This window comes from Leptidea sinapis, chromosome 2, assembly GCF_905404315.1.
Source record: "Leptidea sinapis chromosome 2, ilLepSina1.1, whole genome shotgun sequence".
Classification (NCBI taxonomy): Eukaryota; Metazoa; Arthropoda; class Insecta; order Lepidoptera; family Pieridae; genus Leptidea; species Leptidea sinapis.
Window position 1 is genome coordinate 16,477,000 of NC_066266.1, and position 23,750 is coordinate 16,500,749.

Genomic DNA, 23,750 nt, shown 5'->3' on the forward strand with positions numbered 1-23,750 from the left:
TCGGACAGGCTTTGTTCTGCGTCATATCGTGTGAAAATAATTCGACATCTGACACACGTGAAAGCCGCATGTCTTGTTTACATTAGTTACTATAACAGCATCATGTCTTGTGGCCTGTGCTAATGCCGCAGATATTGACTTCATATCTGAGAGGGTTGTCCGCGCTTTAAAAGAAATGGGCCACGTCGATAAAAGATTAATGACCATCGTTTTTTATTAAAAATACTTAATTAAAAAAATTGTATACATACTTGAGTTTGTCCGGGTGGATGTGCTTCAGGTTATACTTTAGATGATGGTTGTACGACAGCTGGTGTTTGAACGTCATGTCACACTGCAATACATTTACTCAATTATTTGTCACTCTTGAGGCTGATGGGCAACAATTTTTTGACGCTAATCCATTGAACCTGAAATACTAGGTGTCCGATTATACACAAAATAATTTTGAATCAGTCTTTTTATGGGGATCCCGAAAAACAAACGGGGGTCACCTATGCTAGAGCAAACAATAGATTGAAACAGAAGAGAAATCACTACCATTAGGGCTACAGCTCACCAGAACACCACAGTGGCTTAACCAATCGCCGCTACCAACAAAATATATACAGCTCTATATGGAGTTACTCACATGGCATCCGTTTGGTTGCGCAACCAATTTGATGACACGACCAGCTCAGACGTGTCTGTATGGTGTCCCGGTGAAATATAACCCTTAGATAAGTAAGTTTTGAAGAACTAATGTCGTCATTTCGAACTGGAGGCATCACGCAAAAAAGTTCATTTTACAGATTTGACAGTTCGTTGATGATTTGGCGAGAAGGGAATGCTTTTTTTATATATATAAGAGGGGGAAACGGGTGAGAGGGGGGCCTTGGACATCCACAACAACACGTGTCAAGAAATGCGTTGCCAACCCTTAAAGTGGGAGAATACTTTTTTCTTGAAGGTGCCCAAGTTGTATCTGTTCGGGAAAACCGCAGCCGGTAATTGATTCCACAAAGTGGCTGTGCGAGGCAAGAATTTTATAGCAATACGCGCGGTTTAGGAATGTCAGACGTCAACGTGATACGGGTAGTATTTTGTAGGTAATGTCCGGTGGTGGAATTAGGCCGGTGGTGGTGGAATTACCCGAACAGCTCCTCCGACCACTCCGTAGAAGATGCAGAGAGATGCAATGCCTAAAAATCAAGCCTGACGAAAGGATCTCCCTGCATGATCGGTGGAACGTGAGCCTAGCCATTCGGTGTGGTGGGCATTAAAATCGCCAAGAAACACGATGTCTGCAGTGGAGATCTGCTCCAACACGGAATCTGTAGCCATTTGGATGTGCTCGAGGAGTCGGTCAGTCTCTGCGTTACCGCTATTGGACCTATATAGGCATGCGTAGATTCGCGGATGGTCATCGCACTCTACATGCAGCCAGATGAAGGATGATGCTATTTGATTAGCAACTATAATAGGAAGCAGGAAAATATGACGGGACCAGAGATCCACTTATGCCTTTCTTTCTGGGAGTATATATATATATATATATATATATATGGGACGTATATATTCTCTCATATTCACATTAGAAAACTATTATACATCGGTTATGTTAGTAATGTCGATGATGATGGGACAAAATGCATGATTGCAATGTAGAAAAGTCAACGTAAGACATTCAATGCATATCAGTCAATCCAGTTTGGGATAAGAGACGGCCCACTCAATTTTCTAAACATAATTTCTGGTTTTTATTGTTTCCTTTGTTGTTCCAATAATTTCTGTGTAAGATAAAATACTTAATTAAAAACCGAATTAAAAATTCCTCCAAAACAGAATACTGTGTGGGGTAGTTAAATCGACGCCAATATCTTTATATCAACTTTAATAATAATCTTATATTAGTCATGGCAGTGTGCCTGATGCTCTTTTTTTTAAATTAAGAACCTCTTTGGTAACGATTCCTCGCTTCAGAACTGTATTTTTCTTAACGTAACTACAATATCTCGTCGAAATTATATGTTGCGCTAATCAAAACTTCCCACCATCAAGTAAGCCTTTTCACAACAACATAACCTATAATTAAAAAAAATTAGGTACTTTTTTTTGGTCTTCAAAGTCCTTACTCCCAGGTGAAGCGCTCACGTACTCTAGTTTTATATAAAAAAATTGTTAAGATTGTGTATATTAATCCAAATTATTATGAACCTTTTCTAGCTTACCTCGTGGCAGTAGAGATTGGCGGAGGAAGCGTGACTCAGGAGATGGATTTCCAAACCCTTCTTGAAGAGGAACTTCTTCTCACATTTAGTACACGAGTATTCTTTTTCACCTGTATGCACACTAAAAAAATAATTAAAATTTATTATGGGAAAAAAATCCATGTATTGGAAACAGATTCTGGATGGAAAAAGATTCTAAAACAGTTAGCTTATTGCCAACATTAAAACACCCAATTAACCATTACATCATCCAAACGAGTGTTGTAATGTTGTACTGAATTTCATTACAACACTCGTTTGGACTTAGAGACTAGACTGGCTTTTTTAATGTTAGCAGTAAGTTTACTGTTTCAGAATCTATTATAGAGGATTCATATTATGGGTGTAGATAAAGTCTTGTATGCAACTGTTGAGATTTAGGTATTAAAACACTCATGTGACACTATTATAATAAATAAACCTACATTCGTGTTTTAATACCCCTTATTACACAACAGTTGCATAAATAACTAAGAACAGATCTGTCTGGGAGTATTTTAATAGCTTGATCTTGGCTTGCAAAATTTGTGCGTAACCACAAATATCTATTCACGTCAGCTGTTGAGGTGAATGCTAGAGCAACAAGACAGCCGCATAGACTGGTTTTGAAACATTGTACTAAAACAACACTTTTTCTTAAAAACAGCCATAACATGTGTTTAAAATTATATAACAAATTGACTGCGGACTTGGAAATAGTGTCAAATAAAATGTTTATACAAAGACTCTTTAATGGCTGTTTGAAATATTTTTCATAGTATTAACACGGACTAGTAAAAAATTAAGGACTCCGTGTCACCTTACATAATAGTGTAGCAGCAAAATAAGCCGATTAACGTGTAAATATACATAGGCCTACGCACACACTTATATTACTACAGGCCGATACTGTCGAACTGTCATCGTCTGTGACAGATCAGGCTGCGTCACAATAAAATATTTTAAAAATGCCGTCGTGCGTTGTGAAAAAGTGTTAAAAAGGTTTTGTATAAGTATTTGTATTATATATGATTATTTAAGGGAGAAAAAATTGTGTAACTAGTGTCTTCCGTAACCGCACACACACTATCATAACGGTGCTTTACTTGCTAATATCACGGCGCGGAGTCCTTCTTTTGTACTCGTCCATGAGTATTAATGAATATTTAAATAAGTGTAAGAATAGAGGATGTATTGTAATAAATAAGACCTGGACGTACCTATTCCAAAGCAAAATAAATAATTTCATTTAATTGGCGAATTCCATGATCAGATGAAAAACTATCAGCATGATTGGCCATCAAACACGGTGAATGTCATAAAACTTTCAAGCACATACATTCAGGCTGTTCAATGATATTACTAGCGCGGTCGTTCCAGGTTAAAGTGACACTGCTTTGGCTGGGTTGCATTGTTAAAAGTAACGCTGTCTTTAACATTGACTGCGAAATGTGATACACCATCGTATTCCTTGGCATACCTAGTTAAAGATAAAATGTGACACATTATACTACAAGATCCCACTGATCGCTTCTGCAGTTACGACAAGGCTATCAAGTCAATATCGTATATTTATTTGGACCTTTTTACAGTTTGTAATTAACATTAACAATAGCTTTAACCTTGAACATTGACATTTCGAAAATTGGACAGTTAAAGTTAACAGTTATTTATTTATTCGGAAACCAAACAATCGCACACTAATACATAAATTACATACAAAAATAAAAATATATATATATCTAGAATTTGTCAGTATTAAGATACATTTTATTATATTTACACCATTTCGTTAGGTTATTAATGTCATATTGTAGTAAATGATTTTCATTAACTATCGTTCGGCATATTTTTAAGTTATCGGCAAATAGAAATATCTTGCAGTTCTGGATAACATTAGGAATATCATTAATAAATAAATTGAAAAACAAAGGACCTAGGTTTGAGCCTTGAGGTACGCCAGATGTTGCAATGTAAGGGTCAGACTGTCATCCACCCAAGACAACTTTTGCTGGTCTGTTGTACAAATATTACTGACACCATGCCAAGAGTGGATTTGAGATTCCAAATTTATTTAATTTATTAATAAGAATGTGGTGATCTACCTTGTCAAATGCCTTTGAGAAATCCGTGTAGATAACATCAACTTGTTGGGTTTTGTCCACAGCATCAATTAGACCAGTCAAATAACTTAGAAGGTATTGGCAGATCTTTTATCTATAAAACCATGTTGGAAAGAGGATAAAGAGCCACGGACATGGTGGAATATCGATTCATGTTATGACCTCATCTAAAAATTGTCAAATGGTGCAACACATTTTTTGCTTGTGTGATTCCTCGCTTACCAAAAGGTGACCCACTCATAGTCCTCCGAAAATATACAAAAAAAGAGCAGTCAAGAGTTCCAGAGTCGAATAAAGTGTGTATGAAAGAGTTCATGAGGACGGAAAAGACCAGGTAAGTATGTCAGTACGATGGCTGTAGTCTGTCTGTTATGTATAACTCACAACATGTGCTGGCGCAGCGCGGTCTTGTTGTGCAGCACGCGGTCACACACCTCGCACGAGTACCGCTGGGAGTGCGCGTACTTCACGTGCTTACGGAGGTTGCTGAGTGTACTGGGGGAGGGGGAAAGATTGCGAATTAGTACGTGTTGTTTTGATATATAATATGAATATTATAAAGATATATATAGGCGCTTTCTATAACCAATCAAATAAATATATATTAGAAACGTTTATATACGACTTCAATTATTATTCGTCTAGTTATGATAATAATATTATATCTAAATGATATGTGAGATTTAATACACTGGCCTGCAAAAGTAAGTATCACACTATCACACTTTTCAATTTTTTTTTCCTTAACTATAGAAGGTAGAGATTTTTAGTTTAGTGTAAAAAAATTAAACTAAAATGTATTACACGTTATTTAATTTTTAATAACTGGTATTGCCTCCTCGAGCTCTGATTACAGCTTCGAGCCGGTTTGGCATACTGAACACTAGGTTTCGGAGCCGATGTTGGGGAATATTCTCCCATTCTTCTACCAGGGCCTGCTTTAGTGCCCTGAGGGTAGCTGGTGGTGTGCGATTTCTGACTAGCCTCCCAAGCTCATCCTAGGCGTGTTCAATCGGGCTGAGAACAGGACTTCTTGATGGCCAAGCCATCACGCTGATACCGACCTCCTGAATATACTCTTGTACGATATGAGCCGTGTGTGGCCGGGCATTATCATGCATCAGCATCGATCCATCACCCATATTTGCTAAATACGGCCCTGCATACTCATTGAGAATCTCTTGAGCATATCTTTGCCCAGTGAGGGTGCCATTTTCTATGGCTACTAGCTCGACCTTCTGAAGATATGCCAGCCCATACATGTACACTGCCTCCACCGTATTGGACTCTTTCTGAGATGCAGGTTTGAAGGTATCGCTCACCAGGTCGCACTTCGCCTTCCATCCGAAGTGTAAAAGGAGAATCGAGACTCATTAACAAACAAAATTCTTGACCATTCGTCTTCATCCCACTGCATGTGTTCACGGGCGTATCGCAGTCTCGCTACTCGATGCTGTCTCTCGAGTTTTGGGCCACTCGCTGGTCTTCGGGGTTTCAAATTTGCTTCAGCAAGTCTTCTTCTCACTGTACTGTCACTAATGTAGTCCCTCCGGGTCTGAAGTAGCTGTTGCTGCACTTCAACTGCATTTTCGTGGCGATTTCTTAACACAGTGGAAATAATATAACGATCTTCTCGGGCACTGGTACACCTGGGTCTGCCATTACAAGGTCTCCTCAGATGGTGTCCAGTCTCTTCGTACCTTCGCTTTACCTTCTGGACCGTTCGTACCGTAACACCCAACATTCTTGCAGTGCGACGCATATTGATGCCTAGTTCCAGAAAAGCCATGATCCTAGCACATTCTTCAACTGAAAGAGGCATGAAAAATAAATGTTATGTGCTTTTTAGCATAAATTTTTAAAACAAGGCCCATCGAACTTGAAAAAAATTTAAAACAGAAAGAAAAATGTGAATGGTAAAATTGTAATTCGGAAACGTCCACTTTGAAAAAGGAATGGTTGTGTTTTTGAAGTTTTTTTGAGCCAATTCTTAAAAGAAGGTTACCGACGATAAAGATTTTATGTACAAAATTAAATTCTCTTTGGAGTCCTTTTTATTTCTAAAGTATATCTTGTGAACTTAAAACGTTATCCCAATTTAAAAAGTGTGATACTTACTTTTGAAGGCCAGTGTATACATATAAATGATGTTTCGTTCTCTTAAAATCTTTGTACGTCTTGTTAAACTATCAGCCAAGGAGCCACAAACTGAGAGTTGAACAAGACATACCAAGATTTACGAACTATACGTCACTCGAACGGTCGGCTCAGTGGAAGAGTGCCCGGACGGAATCCGAGTAGTCGTGGCTTCGAGTCCCGCATCGTTCATAAATTTAATTAAAAAGTTGCTATGGAGAATAATATGTAACGTGTATTATAACTCAATAATAATTTAATGAATAATTCAATAATTGTTTCACGTTTTTCAACAATGTCAAACAAGAGTCAGAACATCAATTAACAATATTAAACAGATCATTTTTCTCTGCTATTGCTTAGTAAAAAACGTGGTGTTCTCATCATCATCATCAGTCGGATGACATCCACTGCTGGACAAAGATCTCCCCCTTAGATTTCCACAACGATCGGTCCCTTGCTGCCCTCATCCAACCTACACCGGCGATCTTGACCAGATCGTCGGTCCGGTCCTTCCGGTACGTGATCTCCATTCGAGGACTTTACTGTCCCAACGGCCATCTGTCCGTCGAACTATGTGCCCCGCCCACTGCCACTTCAGTTTCCCAACCATCTGGGCTATGTCAGTGACTTTGGTTCTCCTACGGTTCTCCTCATTTCTGATTCGATCTCGCAGGGAAACTGCGAGCCTCTCCATTGCCCTCTGAGCGACCATGAGCATGAGAAAACTCATGGTCGCTCACAAATGAGGAGATCCGTACAATAAACAAAGTCACTGACATATCCCAAATAACTGCGAAACTGAAGTGGCAGTCGGTAGGGCACATAGGTCGACGCACAGATGGCCGTTGGGGCCCATAGTTAGCGACCACGTCTGCGTGCCGTAAGTCATAACTGGGAACACACACTGGTTGAAAAGTTTCGTCAGACACTGTGGTATTTGGGACGAGAAGATTTTACGGAGGTTCCCGAACGCTGCCCATCCGAGTTGGATTTGACGAGTGACCCAACTGGATTGTTTGTCCGAGGTAGACGTACTCGTCGACAATCGAGAGTACAGTTCCCAATTGTTATGGGAGTAGGTGCGACATGGTCACTTGACATGATCTTCGTCTTGTCCATGTTCATTTTGAAACCTACTCCTTGAGAAGCTGTACTGAGGCCATCGAGCATATGCCTAAAGCCTTCTATGGTCTCTGCAATGATTACGATATCATCTGCGAATCGAAATTATTTTAAAACATTAAGTCTTTAAAAATTTATCAAACTATTGTGGAATACGAGCTTAGATCGTATGTGTGACCTGTAAATATTAATTATTAATGTGAGAGTGTGCTCACGTGTGCGTCAGGCGGCACACGGCGCAGGTGTGTGTGGCCCGCGGGGCGCCGTGCTCGCGGGCCACGTGGTCGGCCGCTACCGCCGCGCGCGACCACCACCCGCCGCACGTGCGGCAGCGCCATCTGGCCACGGGCAGAATGGTGCGAAACCAAATGTGAATCATGAAATTTGAATATCTATGAATGTTATGAGTTTCGACAAAAACAAAGCATCTTTGAGAAATAATAATATATGGATATATGTATTATTTTCAATTAATTAATATTATGTCTCCTAGGAGATGTGTGAGAGTGCAACCGCGTCCGCACGTTGCTCGTACTCGTACACCTTCACCTGGCCCCACGTCCTTCACTGGTCCCTGCTCGTAGTTCTTGCACCGCAAGAGACACACCTCGTTCACCTGGCCCCATGTCTCTCGCTGGTCCCTGCTCGTAGTTCTTGCACCGCAAGAGACACACCTCGTTCACCTGGCCCCATGTTTCTCGCTGGTCCCTGCTCGTAGTTCTTGCACCGCAAGAGACACACCTCGTTCACCTGGCCCCATGTCTCTCGCTGGTCCCTGCTCGTAGTTCTTGCACCGCAAGAGACACACCTCAATCACCTGGCCCCATGTCTCTCGCTGGTCCCTGCTCGTAGTTCTTGCACCGCAAGCGACACACCTCGTTCACCTGGACCCATGTCTCTCACTGGTCCCTGCTTGAAACTCTTGCACCGCAAGAGACACACCTCAATCACCTGGCCCCATGTCTCTCGCTGGTCCCTGCTCGTAGTTCTTGCACCGCAAGCGACACACCTCGTTCACCTGGCCCCATGTCTCTCGCTGGTCCCTGCTCGTAGTTCTTGCACCGCAAGCGACACACCTCGTTCACCTGGCCCCATGTCTCTCGCTGGTCCCTGCTTGTAACTCTTGCACCGCAAGAGACACACCTCGTTCACCTGGCCCCATGTCTCTCACTCATCCATGCTTGTAACTCTTGCACCGCAAGGGACACACCTCGTTCACCTGGCCCCATGTCTCTCGCTGGTCCCTGCTTGAAACTCTTGCACCGGAAGAGACACACCTCATTAACCTGGCCCCATGTCTCCCCCTGCTCGTCTGCCAGCCTCACCTGGTCCTGTGCGCGGCGCGGTGCGCAGACAACGCCGAGGAGTTCTTGCAGCGCACCAGACACACGTCGCACACGCAGGGCCCCCATGACTGTGATCACATTGTTACAACAACTTGTTAATGAACTGAACATATCCTTCAGTACGCTTAAAGCTTTATTTGAAAGAAAGAAATTAAAATTTAAATATTTTCATTCAAAATACGATTAAAAATCACCTATTGAACGTCAAAAACTACCACACGTTAAAAAAAGACTGCCTCAGACCTGAAAAGAACGGCTGCAACAAACTCAGCGTGCTTTTTTTTTTTAATAAAAATATGGATTACAATGTAACATCGTACAATAAACATTTATAATTAGCTTCATAATTCGCTTCAATCGCAGTCTGTGGTATTATTAAGAAAACCGTTTAATATACTATATTAACCTTTCCCTCACAAACGTTTTTTGACAATACTTTATATTTCGTAACGCATTTGTTTTGTACATTTTCTGGGATCATATTATAGAACCATATACATCGCCCAAAAAACACATACTAACTCGACTTAACCGAGTAGTAGGCATAGCAAGTTTATGTTTCTTCCTCTGTTAACATTATGATTGTCACAGTTTTTAGCAAATTCCTCAATGTGATGATGATAATGAACATATAGAACATTATCAAGAATATATTGAGAAGCAACAGTCAAAATGTTTATTTCTTTTAATTTTTCTCTTAATGATTCTTTAGGACCTAGGTTATAAATAGCGCAAAGCGCCCTTCTGCAGCACAAAGATGGTATTAATATCAGCCGCACTGTCTCATAACAATTTACCATAGGACATAATACTATGAAAATAACTCAATTATACAGGGTGGACCAAAAGTCCGTTTATAATTGGAATGATGATTTAAAAAAAACTAATTACAATAGATCAAAACTGTTTATTGTTTTCGATAGTAAACAAAAGGGGAATTTATTTCTTAAAAATCACATCATCCATATGCAATCCTTCATTATTCTGGCATTGCTGCAATCTAGAGCAGAAATTTTCGATGACAGCTTTACATGTTTCTGTTGAGATGTTTTGGATTTCTGTGCGAATACGATCCTTTAATTCGTCAAGAGTTACTGGGTTGGTTGGCTGGAATGCAGGGGTTTTTGATCACCATGACATAGTGTCACTCCAATAACGACAATTTTGTCTATTAACATGCCCATTTAGGTGGAAGTGTGCTTTGTTGAGAAAAAAATGTTTGTAAAACTGGTGAATCGCTCTACCATTTCGTTCGCAAACTGCAACCTAGTGGCATGGTCCTGAGGCCTTAATTTCTGCACCATTTGGATTTTATAGAAATGTAGACTTAAATCTTTCTTGAGAATGCGGTTTAATACATCATTATCTTGGCACGTTAAGGACAGCAGACCGCTTTCGAGTTGCTAGTCCAGGTTGGTCACGAACAGACGATTTTACTCGCACCACGTTTTCGGGGTCCCTCGACATTCTAGGCCGGCCAGATCGAGGTAAATCCATTGTTGAACCCGTCTTCTCAAACTTGAGCACCCATTATTTAATTAACACACCTGATGGAGCTTGATTTTTGTGTCGTATCTTGTAATGATTGCAAAACTTTCGTTGAGCTTAGGTCACAGAATCGTTGTTTCGATAGTACTCGCGTACACAAAATGCACGTTGACTACCGCTAAACGACGCCATGGTACTAAATTCCCATTGGCCGCTCTTGCAATGCGTAACCCTTCCACCCCCCTCCGCCGCCGTTGCAAACGTGGCAACCGATTCAAATGTAAACGGACTTTTGGTCCACCCTGTACTAGTAGCGACGTATTTATGTCAGGTAACTGTCTAATTTTTTTAAACCGTGTATGCTGCAGAACCCCATTGCAATTTGGAATCAAGAGTAATGCCAAGAAATATAGCAGATTCCACCGGTTTTACCAACTCTCCATTTAATAAAATATACGCATCTACATTTTTGACATTTGGCGCGGTAAATTTAATATATTCAGTTTTAGGACTTACTGGGATGTCATTGAGCTGTCACGCAGAACATACTACTGATCCATATTTTAATTCTGTTTCAGATTATTTTCGCTGAAAATCAGCGCTTGCTGTCCCATCCCAGCCTCAGAAAGTGGTGCTGCATCAGTACAAGTGTTGGTGTGTCGGTGTGGCTACCCATCACAATGTTTTAGGATAGTTTATTTCCTAAGTATTTTTGTCCTGTTAATATAGTTGCTAAGATTGTTTTCAGATTTGTCTTATGCACATAGCAACGCGCAGTTCGTGTCATTCGAGGACCAATAGCTGAGCTTGTGTGTGAAGTGACTGTTAAATGGACCAATTGTGAATAGTGAATTAATGAGTGATAATAATCAAAACATAAACAATGTTTGTAGCCAAGCCAGTGATCTTGTGAAATGTGACCTATGCTCTCCTACAGGTTATTTTAGAGGTGCAATTATTAGGAAAATTAAAGAATTCGGTTCCAGTAGTAAAGCGAATTCCAAAAGGGGCTCGCATTACTGTTGCAACTGCACTCTCCAAAGTCATTCGATCTACAGTAAACCAAAATTCAAAAGATAGTTGGGAACATTTATTCATGTTCGCATATTCAACTTTACATTCAAATAAAAGATGACCACAGTTCACTCACACAGAAAATAAAATCAAATTGTTCTGACCCAAATATCTTTGGCAATATTTTAAATAGTAACCAAAATTCAAAATTCAACATTTTTCGAAAAGTAGAACAGAAAGTTAATGACGGTGACGTGAAAGGTGCTGCATCTATACTTTTTTCAAATGATAACCTGGCACCCGACTCAAATGAAACACTTTTGGCTTTACAAAGTAAACACCCATCACCAGATACTAATTGTGTTATGCCGGAACCATCTTTTTCCGATAATCATCTACGGGCTAATGATGGTGATGTACTAAAAGCAATAATGTCCTTTAAGACTGCTTCTGCCGGCGGCCCCGATGGACTGACACCCCAGCATCTTAAAGATCTGGTAGGTCCTTCCACAGGGGATGCGGGTAGAGCGTTGCTTGAGGACATTGTTCTCTTAGTAAATCTCATGCTTTCTGGAAAAGTTAATACCGAAATTTTATATGGTACGAATAAGCTTTTTTCTTAAGAGCACATATGCTCTTAAGAAAAAAGATGGTGGTGTTCGTCCTATAGCCGTGGGCTGCACATTTCGACGCCTTGTTTCTAAAATTTGTTGTAAACATATTTCTTCTTTCCTATCAACTAAATTCATTCCAACTCAGTTGGGTTTCGGCTGCAAAAGTGGTTGCGAAGCTGCAGTCCACGCTGCGCGAACTTTTTTGGAGAGGAACTCTGGTGATGTCTTTTTAAAATTAGATGTGAAAAATGCTTTTAACTCTGTTGATAGGGGAGCTCTGCTGAGAGAAGTTAAAAATTCAATTCCTTCAATCTATCATTATGATTGGCATTGTTATAGTAAACAATCCAAATTATTATTCAAAAATCATAATATTTGGTCTTCTGTTGGCTGTCAGCAAGGCGACCCTCTTGGACCAGCAATATTTAGCCTTGCCATTCATTCCGCCATAACAATACTAAAATCAAAATTTAATGTTTGGTACTTGGATGATGGTACTTTGGGTGGTGTAGTGGACTCTGTTTTAGATGATTTGAAAGCACTCTAAATCTATTACAATAGAAAGTTTTAGCTCAATCGGCCTTGAGTTAAATTTTTCAAAATGCGAGATTTTATTTCGGCGAAAATTTCCAAATTTCAGACCGGGTTGATATTACCAATAAATTTTATGTTGTGGCCCCCAATATTAAAGTTTTGGATAAGAATTCACTTGACCTTCTTGGAGCTCCATTATTTCCTTTTTCAATTCCAACGATCTTAAACGACCACATTAAAAAATCTAATAACGTTTCGGACAGATTATTGAAAATTAATTCTCATATGGCCTTAACTATTATTCGGTCTTGTTTATTTGTTCCAAAATTTACGTACCTCTTAAGGTCTAGCCCGTTATGGAAATTTCCAGATTTGCTTGATGTAATTGATATTTCACTTAAAAATATTTTATAAACGTCAAGCCTCTTTACCGATACGGTTTGGTGGTTTGGGTACTCGCAAAGTTTCGGGCGTTGCCTTACCAGTATTTCTATCTTCAGTTCATAGTGCAGCCTTTGGTTACTAGAATTGTAAATCATGTACCAGGTAACTCAGAGATTGTGTATTTGAACGAAGCTAACAATGCATGGCTAAATATTGCAAACATTCAAAATTTTCCAGACGATTTAAACTGTCAAAAAGGCTACTGGAAACCCAAGCGCTGGCAGCTATTTCGGTCAACGGATCAGCCTTGCTATCCAACGCGGTAATACTGCCAGTATTCTTGGTACGCTTCCACGTAATGATAGTTTTAATTTTATGTAGTCCTAGTATTGTACATATAGTTATAAGATTTGTTTTGATTAAATAAATAATTTAGTTTTATGTCTATTTAACAATTTATGTTGTTTTTTCTACAAGGTTAAGTAGATCATTTATATAAATTAGGAAGAGGAAGGGTCCAAGAATAGACCCTTGTGGTACCCCCATACCGAGAGCAGTCCCAGGAGATCTCCTGCTATTCACATCGACTGTCTGAATCCTATTATTTAAATATGAGATCAAAAGATCGAGCGCAGATCCTCTTATACCATAGTGACATAATTTCCTGACCAACGTTGAATGTTGACCATAATCAAAAGCTTTAGATAAATCACAGAAGGTACCAAGTGCATTCTCTGATCAAAAATATTCCTGAAGAGTTCAACTCCTGCATCCGTTGTCGAGCGTCCCCTAACTAAGCGAAATTGTTTTATGTGAATTAACTTGTGTTAAAGTGAGTAAGCATTTGGCTTAACATAATTTTTAAAAATTTTACTAAGGGTCGGCAGCACATGAGAGCGAAGGTCCATTCCCAATATATTGGGGCAGAGATGTTGGACAACCGCAATGTTAGTGGAGCTCCTACCTCGTCGTGCTTCTTCCTGTGCTCCTCCAGCTTGAAGCGGTGGTTGAACCCCAGCACGCAGTCGTAACACTTGTACAGCAGCTGCGAGAACTTGTCGCTGGCCAACCACTTGCGTCTCTCCTCCGCCACCTGACGCAACATCATCTTTCATCCCCGTATGTACAACCACAGTATACAAGGCGACCCACGGTTATAGCACATGGAGAGGTAGAACCTTGAATATTGTAGATGTAACATTGTACTGAAGGAAGAGTTTATTCTAATTTGAGAGACAATTTAAACTGCATTAATAGATTTTTTATAACTGCCTGATTGAGCCAGAAATCGATCCCGCTACACGAGAAATAAAAAGGCTTCTTTCTTGCTACGTAACACAGCATCAGAAATAAAATGAAGACCATGAATTATAATATTTGATTTAAAATTATTTCTTTCTTTTTCTTTGTCCTCGCCTTATCCCGTTACGCGGGGTCGTCTTTTGTTATTATGCGGCGCCATGTAGATCGCGTTTTCGTGTCTTCGTAACTGAGGCCAAGGCGTATCATGTCCCTTTGGACATTCGCCATCCATGTAGTTTACGGTCTTCCACTACCCCTCTTTCTCGCAGCCATGGAAAGGCACTTTCACCACATAATCGTCGGGCCTACGCATGACGTGTCCGTACTGTCAAAAAATTATATAAAAATCTATGAATGCAATTTAAATTGTTTCTCAAATTAAAATAAGGTCTTCTTTCAGTAAAAAGTTACACATCTACAATTTTTAAGGCACTTCCCCTCCGTTTGACATAGCCGTGAGACGCCCGGTATATACACTATATTAAAAAAACCTGTACAATAATTGATTATTATTAATACAAAAGTTTCGTTTCTGCCACCGCCGAAAGCGCCCACTTCGCATGGTACATGAATGAAATGGATGTGTGGGCGGGAAAAATTAAAAGGGCTGCAGGCAGAGGTTTATAAACTTTTATAATTGGGTAGATTTATAATCTTTTTTCTTTCATTTTTAATGTGGTTATTTCATTAAAATCGATGTTTATTTATTCTCACTACTTGATACCTGTTTTACCCAGCACCAGGGAACCCTAACTTTCACGAAGACACTTCACTACTACCCTGTTAAAATAAAACCGAACTGATATTCACTGTATATTTGTTTTTGAACTGAATACTACAAATGATTAACAAATAATACGATTATCTAAATAAACATTAATAGCGCAAGGTAAAACAATTGCTTCTATATTTATAGCGCCATCTATTGGAATCCAATCAAAACCACATATCAAATCAACTTGAACAATACCAATATACGCCTCAAGATATAGTACAGGATGTTTTTAACATCCTATATATAAGCTAAGCAGTAAGGTAACTATGTAACTATATCAAAACACAAGACGCCTACGTTTGCAAGTGCCTCCATCCATCCAGGATCCAAACGTCACATAGCGCCATATATTAAGCGGCAGAACAATTGAGTTAACTAATTATTTTGAATGATTTTTTTTAAGAGTCTCCGTCGACTATTCGACCAACGTCTGGGTGTAGAGGTTTTAATTTTGTTTCACTACGTGAATTAAGGAATGAATTCTAATACTAGTGTATTTAGATCATTTATACGTTTAGATAGACTAGTGGCCGTTCCCAATATACTATCTACAGATAGAGATAACTTACCATATCCTACTGTCAGTAATCAGCTGTCAATAATCTGGAGCTGTCTTAATATACCCGATAAGTCATTCTTATCGCCATATATTGGAGCGCGTGTATTGCAATTTCACTGCCATTTATGTAGGGCTGCCATTTATTGCATCGAGAGACAGCGTGTACGGATAAGGGGAGTTACCGACGATAAGTTTATTGGGACAGAAAATAGTTACGATTTTTATCTCAAATAGGCCACAACCGGAGATAGTCTGAATATTGGGAACGGCTGTATGACAGCTGTAAAAACGTCGAAAAACAAATAGACTTTAGAACTAACCTCTATTTTGACTAATGCACACAACACAAATCGCAAGTGTAAGACGTTGCTTTTCACGCACACTAAACTAATATTCGTTTTCATGTTTTCATCGGTTGTCTAACAGCAAGAGACTATCTAGAGGTATTAATTATCTAAGTATTTATTATTTCCTAAGCATCTGACTGATCCTGTTGAGGCAAGGGCGTATTATAATAATACAAATTACTTTCTTATTAATATATTTAATTTCAAATTCCTCTATTAATACTTAATTTACAATGAGGAGGTGACTAATTTAGGTTGTTAATGCTTGACGCTCGAATAAAAAGGAAGTGAATGAATTTGAAATGGTGGCGCAAGCGGCGATGACGCAACACATCAAATGGACGTAGTTACTGAAAAACATTCCAAGCCACAAATATCACATTTTAAGGAGTTCGTGTTTAAAGTTTAATAAATATTAGTGTATTCCATACATGTGGATTGGGCTACTAAGTCATGATGTCATTTAAAGAGTGACAGTAGGGCTGCCATTTATTGTCAGTCCCTTAATATGAATCACGTGACCAGTTTTGGATCTCAATTTCGATATGATTGTGGTTTGGTACGTTTTTCTGGAATGACGTCCAAATATCACGGCGACGTTTCAGCGTGCGTTCCAGAAACTCATGCTTGGCGTCAACAGATCCTGTCACATACAGACCTCGTCCCAGGTCAGGATCACCATCTCCAGCAGGTCCTCGCTCATGTTCAGCGCGCGCAGCTTCCTGAGCACGGAGCTACTCCGCACCACGCCAGCCTGGCGCCTGTCCCGCGCTCCACCTGCGGGCAGCGGGAGGGTGAGGGACGACACGAGCAGGCAGTGCCGCTCAGAATTTCACTAGCTACGGCGCCCTTCACAATAATGCTTCACGGCAGAAATACGCGCCGTTGTGTTAGCGATAATCTAGCCAGCATCCTGTGCAAAGGAGCCTCCCACTGGTAATGGATGCCAGCCAGAATCTATTCCATTAACTCAGGAGCAATACCTAAACCAATCCTTGGAACGAGCTGCCTCTAACAATCAAGGACGCAGCGGTTCGTTGAGGACTGATGCAGCGGATGAACTGGCAAGGCGGGGGTCAGAGACCCAAGTGGCTGGCCCAGGGCCACTCCTGCCGCTGTTTTTCAGCCAAATGCGTTCATGGATACGCTCTCATCAACAACCTACACAACACCCGATAGATAAATGTCACAAGCTGTAGACAGTTCAAATATAATATTATGTAGATGAACATTATCTTTTGTATTTTGGTAGAGTTCTCGTTACAGGCATCGTCATGCTCGCTTAATGTCACTGCTTGCGGCGGTGACGTACCTAATTGAAATGATTTGTAAAACTAATTTGATAATAAGAATCTGTAATATCATTCAGTTTCAAAAAGAGCAACCTTAGAGTTTCTTGCTCGTTCTTCTCTAAGGAAATCTGCCTTCCGAAAGAGCTATAAGAAAAAATTTACATATTTCAAGTGTAAAGCAATGTACCTACGAAATAAAAATATTTTGTTTGTTTGTTATTATTATTATACTATTATACTATCAGCCTAAACAGACATGATGTCCGAATCATTGTGGGCACCCTACCGGGTCACATATCCCTAAACAAGCAGCTTTTCACAATCGGCGTAACCCACAGTCTTAAGTGCAAAGGCAGTCTGGCAGAAGACGAAACGGTCACTTCTGTAATCCTGGAATATGAAAAGGTCAACCAACGGGCAAAAACCTTAGTATGTATAATGTTGCTGCGAAAAGTCTGCGAACAGCCCAGGAGTGTTCTGAACTTCTGGAAGGAGCTGGGCTGCTTTGGCTAATACTGCTCGCTAAATGGACCCAACTGAGTGGTTTAATTAAGGCGGAAACAGAGGTCCCTCTACGAATACAATCTATTCCATCTCAATGAACATTAAAGTTCTTTGGGCACAGCATCTACTCTAAATCATTCATCACCCACAAATCTGACTCTGGTGATAATTAGGTGTGGTACGCGACACACCTAGCCGCCATTTTGTTGTTTTAAATTACCCTGAATGAAGCGCTTGCATGTTTATGTTTTACAGTCATTCGCGTTGTACTTTGAAGTTGTTTAATTTGTTGGGATTTCTTCATTATTTCATTACATCATTTATACTTATGTCTAGATTGGCTGTGTTTTCTATTCTATTGACACTTGTCATACGTACTCTGTTTCCTGGTTTTCTTGTTGTCACTGCTGATGTCAGGAGACGACTCGTCATCGGACCCTCGCGGCAGGAACACCTCGTTGATCACCAGCCCACGATCACCATCACTTGTCTGTAACATTTGGTGGAGGTGATCATTATATTCATGATAATAAGCTTCCTTCAGCTGCGAATGGCTCTCTTACTTCCCGCTGAGTTTGTTGCGCCCGTTCTTCTCAGATCTCAGGGATACTTATTCGAGTGTTTGGAAAACGTTATTAATGTTCAATAAGATATATAAATACTATTTTGAATAAAAAAAAATTGATATAAGAATTTAATTAGGTACTACCAGAATTCGTCAGACGGTTGGCTCAGATGGTAAGTTCATAACTTTTGGTGCAAATTAAATTAGTATATTAAATCACAGAAGTGAGAGATATCACTTAAAATAACAAACTGTAAGACATTTGATTTTAATGTTTGTTCGGTGTTTTATGTTTGATTAAATACCAGAACAATTTCTTATGATTTATAGTTGTAACTCTCACTTCTGGGATAAAATAAAAATTGATGCAGCCATAACCTGAGAGTTGAACGAAGTATACAAGATTTATCAACGATGCGGGACTCGAACCCGCGACCGCTCTTCCAACTGAGCCAACCGTTTTGTTTTCAAATTCAATTCCAAAACATAACGCACATCAGAATTGTTATCATCTGCATCAGCCACACTGCTTCCATCACCACACGTGTGTCGGTACACCTCGACCCGCCTGCCTTCATCATTATCACCGCTGATCACGGCCACGTGTTGCTCCGTGCACGCCACCTGTAGCGTCTCCGTTTGTTTTAGTTGAGACAAGGCGGAGTTTGGAGCTGTGTTCTGAAACCACGTTGATCATTTTTTTTATATAAGAGGGGGCAAACGGGTAAGAGGCTCACGGGGTGGGGAGCTGTGTGATAACCGCCCACGGTCATCTGCAACAACAGGTGTCAAAAGAAGGCATTGCGCCGCTCGATCGCGTAATTCACTAAAGTTTTTGAATTAATGTATTCAATATTGTGCCATTAGTTGATATTCATTATTTATGTATGTTCTTTAGATTATAAGTTTTATAGTTATTTCTATTTAAGTGTTTCATCTAGTGTGTGTTTACTGTTTTTTCCATTTTACTTACTTTGTTAATATTTATATTTAAAAAAGAAAAATAATCAATATAGTATAGATATTGTTATATTCTCACAGGTCACATAATATTAGGTATATAGTAATTAGAATATATTTTTCTCTTTATGTGAATATTGTACTATTCTTCTGAGAAATAAAGTTCTTAAATCGTAAATGGTACATATACTCACATAATCGGCCAATATATTCTGTGCTGCTTCTGCTCTCCTCTTAAACCTTACAAACTTATAACAAATGGCTGCACATTCCCAGCACAAGCTGCCAATCACCATGTCCTGAAGTAACAGTATGTATTTTATACATAATCTTTTTGCATATGGCTCATGTGGTGTTAAGTGATCACTGCCACCCACATTCTCTTGCAATACCAGAGGAATCACACGAGTGTTGCCAGACTTTGCGAAAGGTGTACACACTTTATTTAAAGGGACCTTCAAAATAAGCGTTGATATCATATTATCCTGGAAACACCACAGAAGGAAGCCATTTTCATCAACTATATACTTAGTCTGGCCGTACTGTTACAATTAAAAATAAACAAAATATTACTTGAATTTGGTATCTGTAATTTTTGTATCATCATTGAGTTTCCTCATTATGCCAATAGATTGTACAATTTATTCGATAATAAAATGGAGTGGGGTGATAAAGAGAACCGAATCGCTGCTGATTGCATTACACAAAGTAGGCATGCCAAATGCAATTTTTAAAACTCTCCATACCCTTGATATTAGTAAAATTTTTGTGTGCTTTGAATAAGCTTTTTATGTTTATTTTTTTTTTTTTTTGTTTGAAAAAGTTTTTTTATTTGTTTCAGTATTTATGGCAAGACTAGGTATATACCCTCTTAAAAATAGTATTTAATACAATTTCTCCTGGCATACAAAATTGCTAGCAGATAATTAACAAGTATCAAGTATTCCTGATATTTTAGATATGAGGGTATTATTATAAAAAGTATTGTCAATATAACAGAATATTGTCCTACAAATTGAGAGGAATTGTTTTACAAATTAACATAAACAATATTAAGTAATAAAATTAACATAAAATATTTAATTCAAATTAAAAAAAACTCTTGATTTCATATACCACTACTATAATAATAATATATTCATTGAATGTAAAAGTTGTACATTTTGTTGCAAAAACATTTGGACTAACTTAAAAAACATATTTAATATACAGACACATCTACGATTTTAATATAAATTTATATAGGTCTGCCATCAACCAAATTATGTAACCTGCCCGGACTAAAAAGTCAATCACCCAAAGGACATTTGAGAGAATTTTAGCCGGACACACATGAAAAAGTTTTTAAACATGTCATTAACATACAACATGTTTTATTCATATATCAGTTTAAACTCAACAATGCAAATGAAACACTTAATTAACTAAATCTCAATTATATAATATCTATCCTCCATCTGAGAGGTTTTTTGGTATTCTACCAAATTTAAAGAAATTAAGGATTTTTACACACTCCTACAATATATTATGTAGTATGCTTTAGTAAGATAGTCGAAAGTGACTCCCCCACGCTATAATCTTTTCGAAATTAATTGTATATATTTTTAATATCAAAGATTTGTTAATTATTTGCAAAATTTGGGTAAGGAACACAAAAACAGAGAGTATGTCACGGGATAGGTTACACGGAATTCATAATACCTTTACCAGAATAACACTATTTAAGAACCCTGCCCGGATGTTCGCCGGATGTCCTACAAACTAGGTCTGTACAGTGTAACCCCCTTTTTTAGGGCTTTTTTTAAATTTACTCAGAACTTTTAATAGTTACAATATGAATACTCAGATACCCTTTTCTAGAACAATGCTGTTTATAAACTCTGCCTTAACCTACTATGTATTCATTTAGTGTTTAAATATTGGAGTGCATACCGTAAATAAATAATGTACTAGCTGACCGGCAAATGTTGTATTGTTATATTATAAATTAACAAATACATTGCAAAATAGATTCCGATTGATTCCAGACCTATAGATATACATACATTATTTCATAGAAATTGATCAAGCCATTTCGAGGAGTATGGCAACTAACACTGTGACATGAAGATTGATATAATTACTAGCTGTCCCGGTAAACATTGTATTGCCATAAAAATTAATAAAAAAATGACAAAAAAAAATTATTTGGGGGTACAAAAATGCAAACATAAATTCATACAAATCGGTCCAGCCGTTTCGGGGTAGCTTGGTAACAAAAACCGCGACACCAGAATTTTAAATATTACATAGATTATTTAAAATAATGAAATATGAGTAAGTAAAGTAATAAAAATAACGATGTCAAAGTTACTGACAAAAAAATTATAGTTTTAGGAAACTGTCATTATGTTAAATAATGGGTGTTGTGTAGATCGATAATGTGCAATCAAAGTGCAAACTGCAATGGTATTTTGCGAAATATTGAATGAAAACTCACATTTTGACCAAGAAATGAACGACATATGTCGAGCATATCACCATTCAGTTGTGTTAATTTGCGATCAACACTCAAACACACTCCACAAATGTTGGGATTCATTTTTATTAAAAAAGAAATAACTGAAGCGATACACTGTGTGAAATCTGACTTGTGAACTCGAACTTTCGAAGTTCGAACTGTGAAAAAAACAACAAAAATAAAAATTAATAGCTGTCAAATGTCAACTAATGCTGTCAACTGTCAACCATATTGAAAGGAAAGTGTTTTTTCTTCCTTTGGCACTATACAGTATGCGCATTCAGCCCAATATAGGAAAGTTCTAAAGCTAAGTCACTCGGAGCCATTCACAAGCCTAGAGAAGTAACAATAAGTTGAGCTGTTTAGCACTGGCCTGACTTTTCTAACCTACGCGAAATGTAATGCATTGAAAAGTGATAGACATATTATTAATATGTCACCTTGTCTGTCTTGAAATGCAAAATAATAACTTCAAGCCATTTTATTTCATTTTGATGCCTAATCTGTGTGTGTGATCAAAAGTAGTGTTAAAGTGAAGAAAAGTATATTTTGTTTATATTGTTCGATTTTGAAAACGTATATATTTACCTAACAATTACATGGCCTGTTGCTTATGGCCAAAGAGAATTTAAACACTATGGCTGTAAAAGAAGTAGCTGTGAGAAGTCAGATGAAGAGAGGATTTTGTCATTTTACAGGTTAGTATTCTGAGCTATTTTTGATTAAAGTGTTATAAAATATTGGATTTACAATTTACTTAGTGAAATGCTCCCGTTTATGATATGCGTATTAAAAGAAATGAACTCATATTATAGCCATTCTTTTAGAAAAATATGTTAAATATTGTGTTCATAGATACGATGTATTATAGTTACTTTATATTACCATTAGTATACAGTAAATATGACTGCTTCAAATCAAAAATATTATTTTGCCAAATGTAACTACGAGTTTATATGTTTGTAAAACTGTGAGAGCTCTAAAAATTGCCATGGATGCCATCTTAAAACAATTTTGTCTGTGGATTCGGACAAACATATCCTTTTACGTCAAAATGTTTCGGCAGGTTATTAATAGTAAACTTTGTATGAAGACAGTCAGAGGGATCCCGGATCAAGAGCTACATTAATTTAGCCCAATAGCATGCTTCTTTTTTTATACTTACAGTTTTATATATCGATATTTTATCGATAGTATCGTGGCAAGCACTACCTTACAGGAATAAAAAACGGCTAAATATGGATTTCGATCCCAAGTTGATTGCCGCATGTTGTCTCTTTCTGTAGCACTATTTGTTGAAAGAGTGCCACTACTTAGAAAATGTTCAATTAACACACTCTCCAGGCTTGATAATTGACGTTGCAAATTCGCTCAATGTCCTACGATGCTAGATTCTTGTTGTGCTTTTTCAAACTCTGGTTGTGGCGCGATGCTCAACAACAGATGGCTGTTGATGATGGCTTCAGCTAGACTTTCAGGGTGCGTAATATTTTCGAACTAGTGACTTGAGCACTATTCCGGTCTGGTTGGCATTTGTCCTGTGTTGTCAAGGTCCTCAATTATGTACATTACTCGTACACTGGAGTACTCATAAATTACAATACCAAATAAAATGACGAAACGCTTTAATGTAAATTAACTCGTTGTTACAAATGAATTTTAAGCATAAAAGGACGCGAGCAACAACTATAACGTATAAACTTAATCTGAACGATGCAGCCATAATTGTGGATAGTGAAATAAAAATTTTTTGACGCCTATTAAACTAACGAAAATAGATGAATCCATCTTGCAGTGATATCAGATAAGAATCGAATTTTTACTGCGTATAGGTACAGCCGATTGGATGATGGCAGCGCAGGACCGATAGTCGTGGCGATCTTTGGGGATACCTTTGTCCAGCAGTGGACGTCTTCCGGCTGAAATGATGCAGATGACACAGCAGATTTAAGTG

At 38.4% G+C, this 23,750-nt stretch overlaps 1 protein-coding gene across 1 annotated transcript in view; it reads right to left on the reverse strand.

Moving 5' to 3' along the window:
* Positions 1-21,940, reverse strand: part of LOC126977054 (oocyte zinc finger protein XlCOF6-like) — a 30,862-nt gene extending 8,922 nt beyond the window's left edge. Inside the window, exons 1-11 of the mRNA XM_050825725.1 lie at positions 21,776-21,940; positions 19,491-19,595; positions 18,832-19,014; positions 18,150-18,261; positions 16,634-16,752; positions 13,957-14,085; positions 8,938-9,026; positions 7,828-7,950; positions 4,736-4,846; positions 2,211-2,331; positions 252-334 (exon numbers count right to left, since the gene is read on the reverse strand). Coding sequence (XP_050681682.1) covers positions 252-334; positions 2,211-2,331; positions 4,736-4,846; positions 7,828-7,950; positions 8,938-9,026; positions 13,957-14,085; positions 16,634-16,752; positions 18,150-18,261; positions 18,832-19,014; positions 19,491-19,595; positions 21,776-21,877 — 1,277 coding nt within the window. The 5' untranslated portion in view covers positions 21,878-21,940. The remainder of the gene's footprint in view (positions 1-251; positions 335-2,210; positions 2,332-4,735; positions 4,847-7,827; positions 7,951-8,937; positions 9,027-13,956; positions 14,086-16,633; positions 16,753-18,149; positions 18,262-18,831; positions 19,015-19,490; positions 19,596-21,775) is intronic.
* Between the last annotated feature and the right edge of the window lie 1,810 nt (positions 21,941-23,750).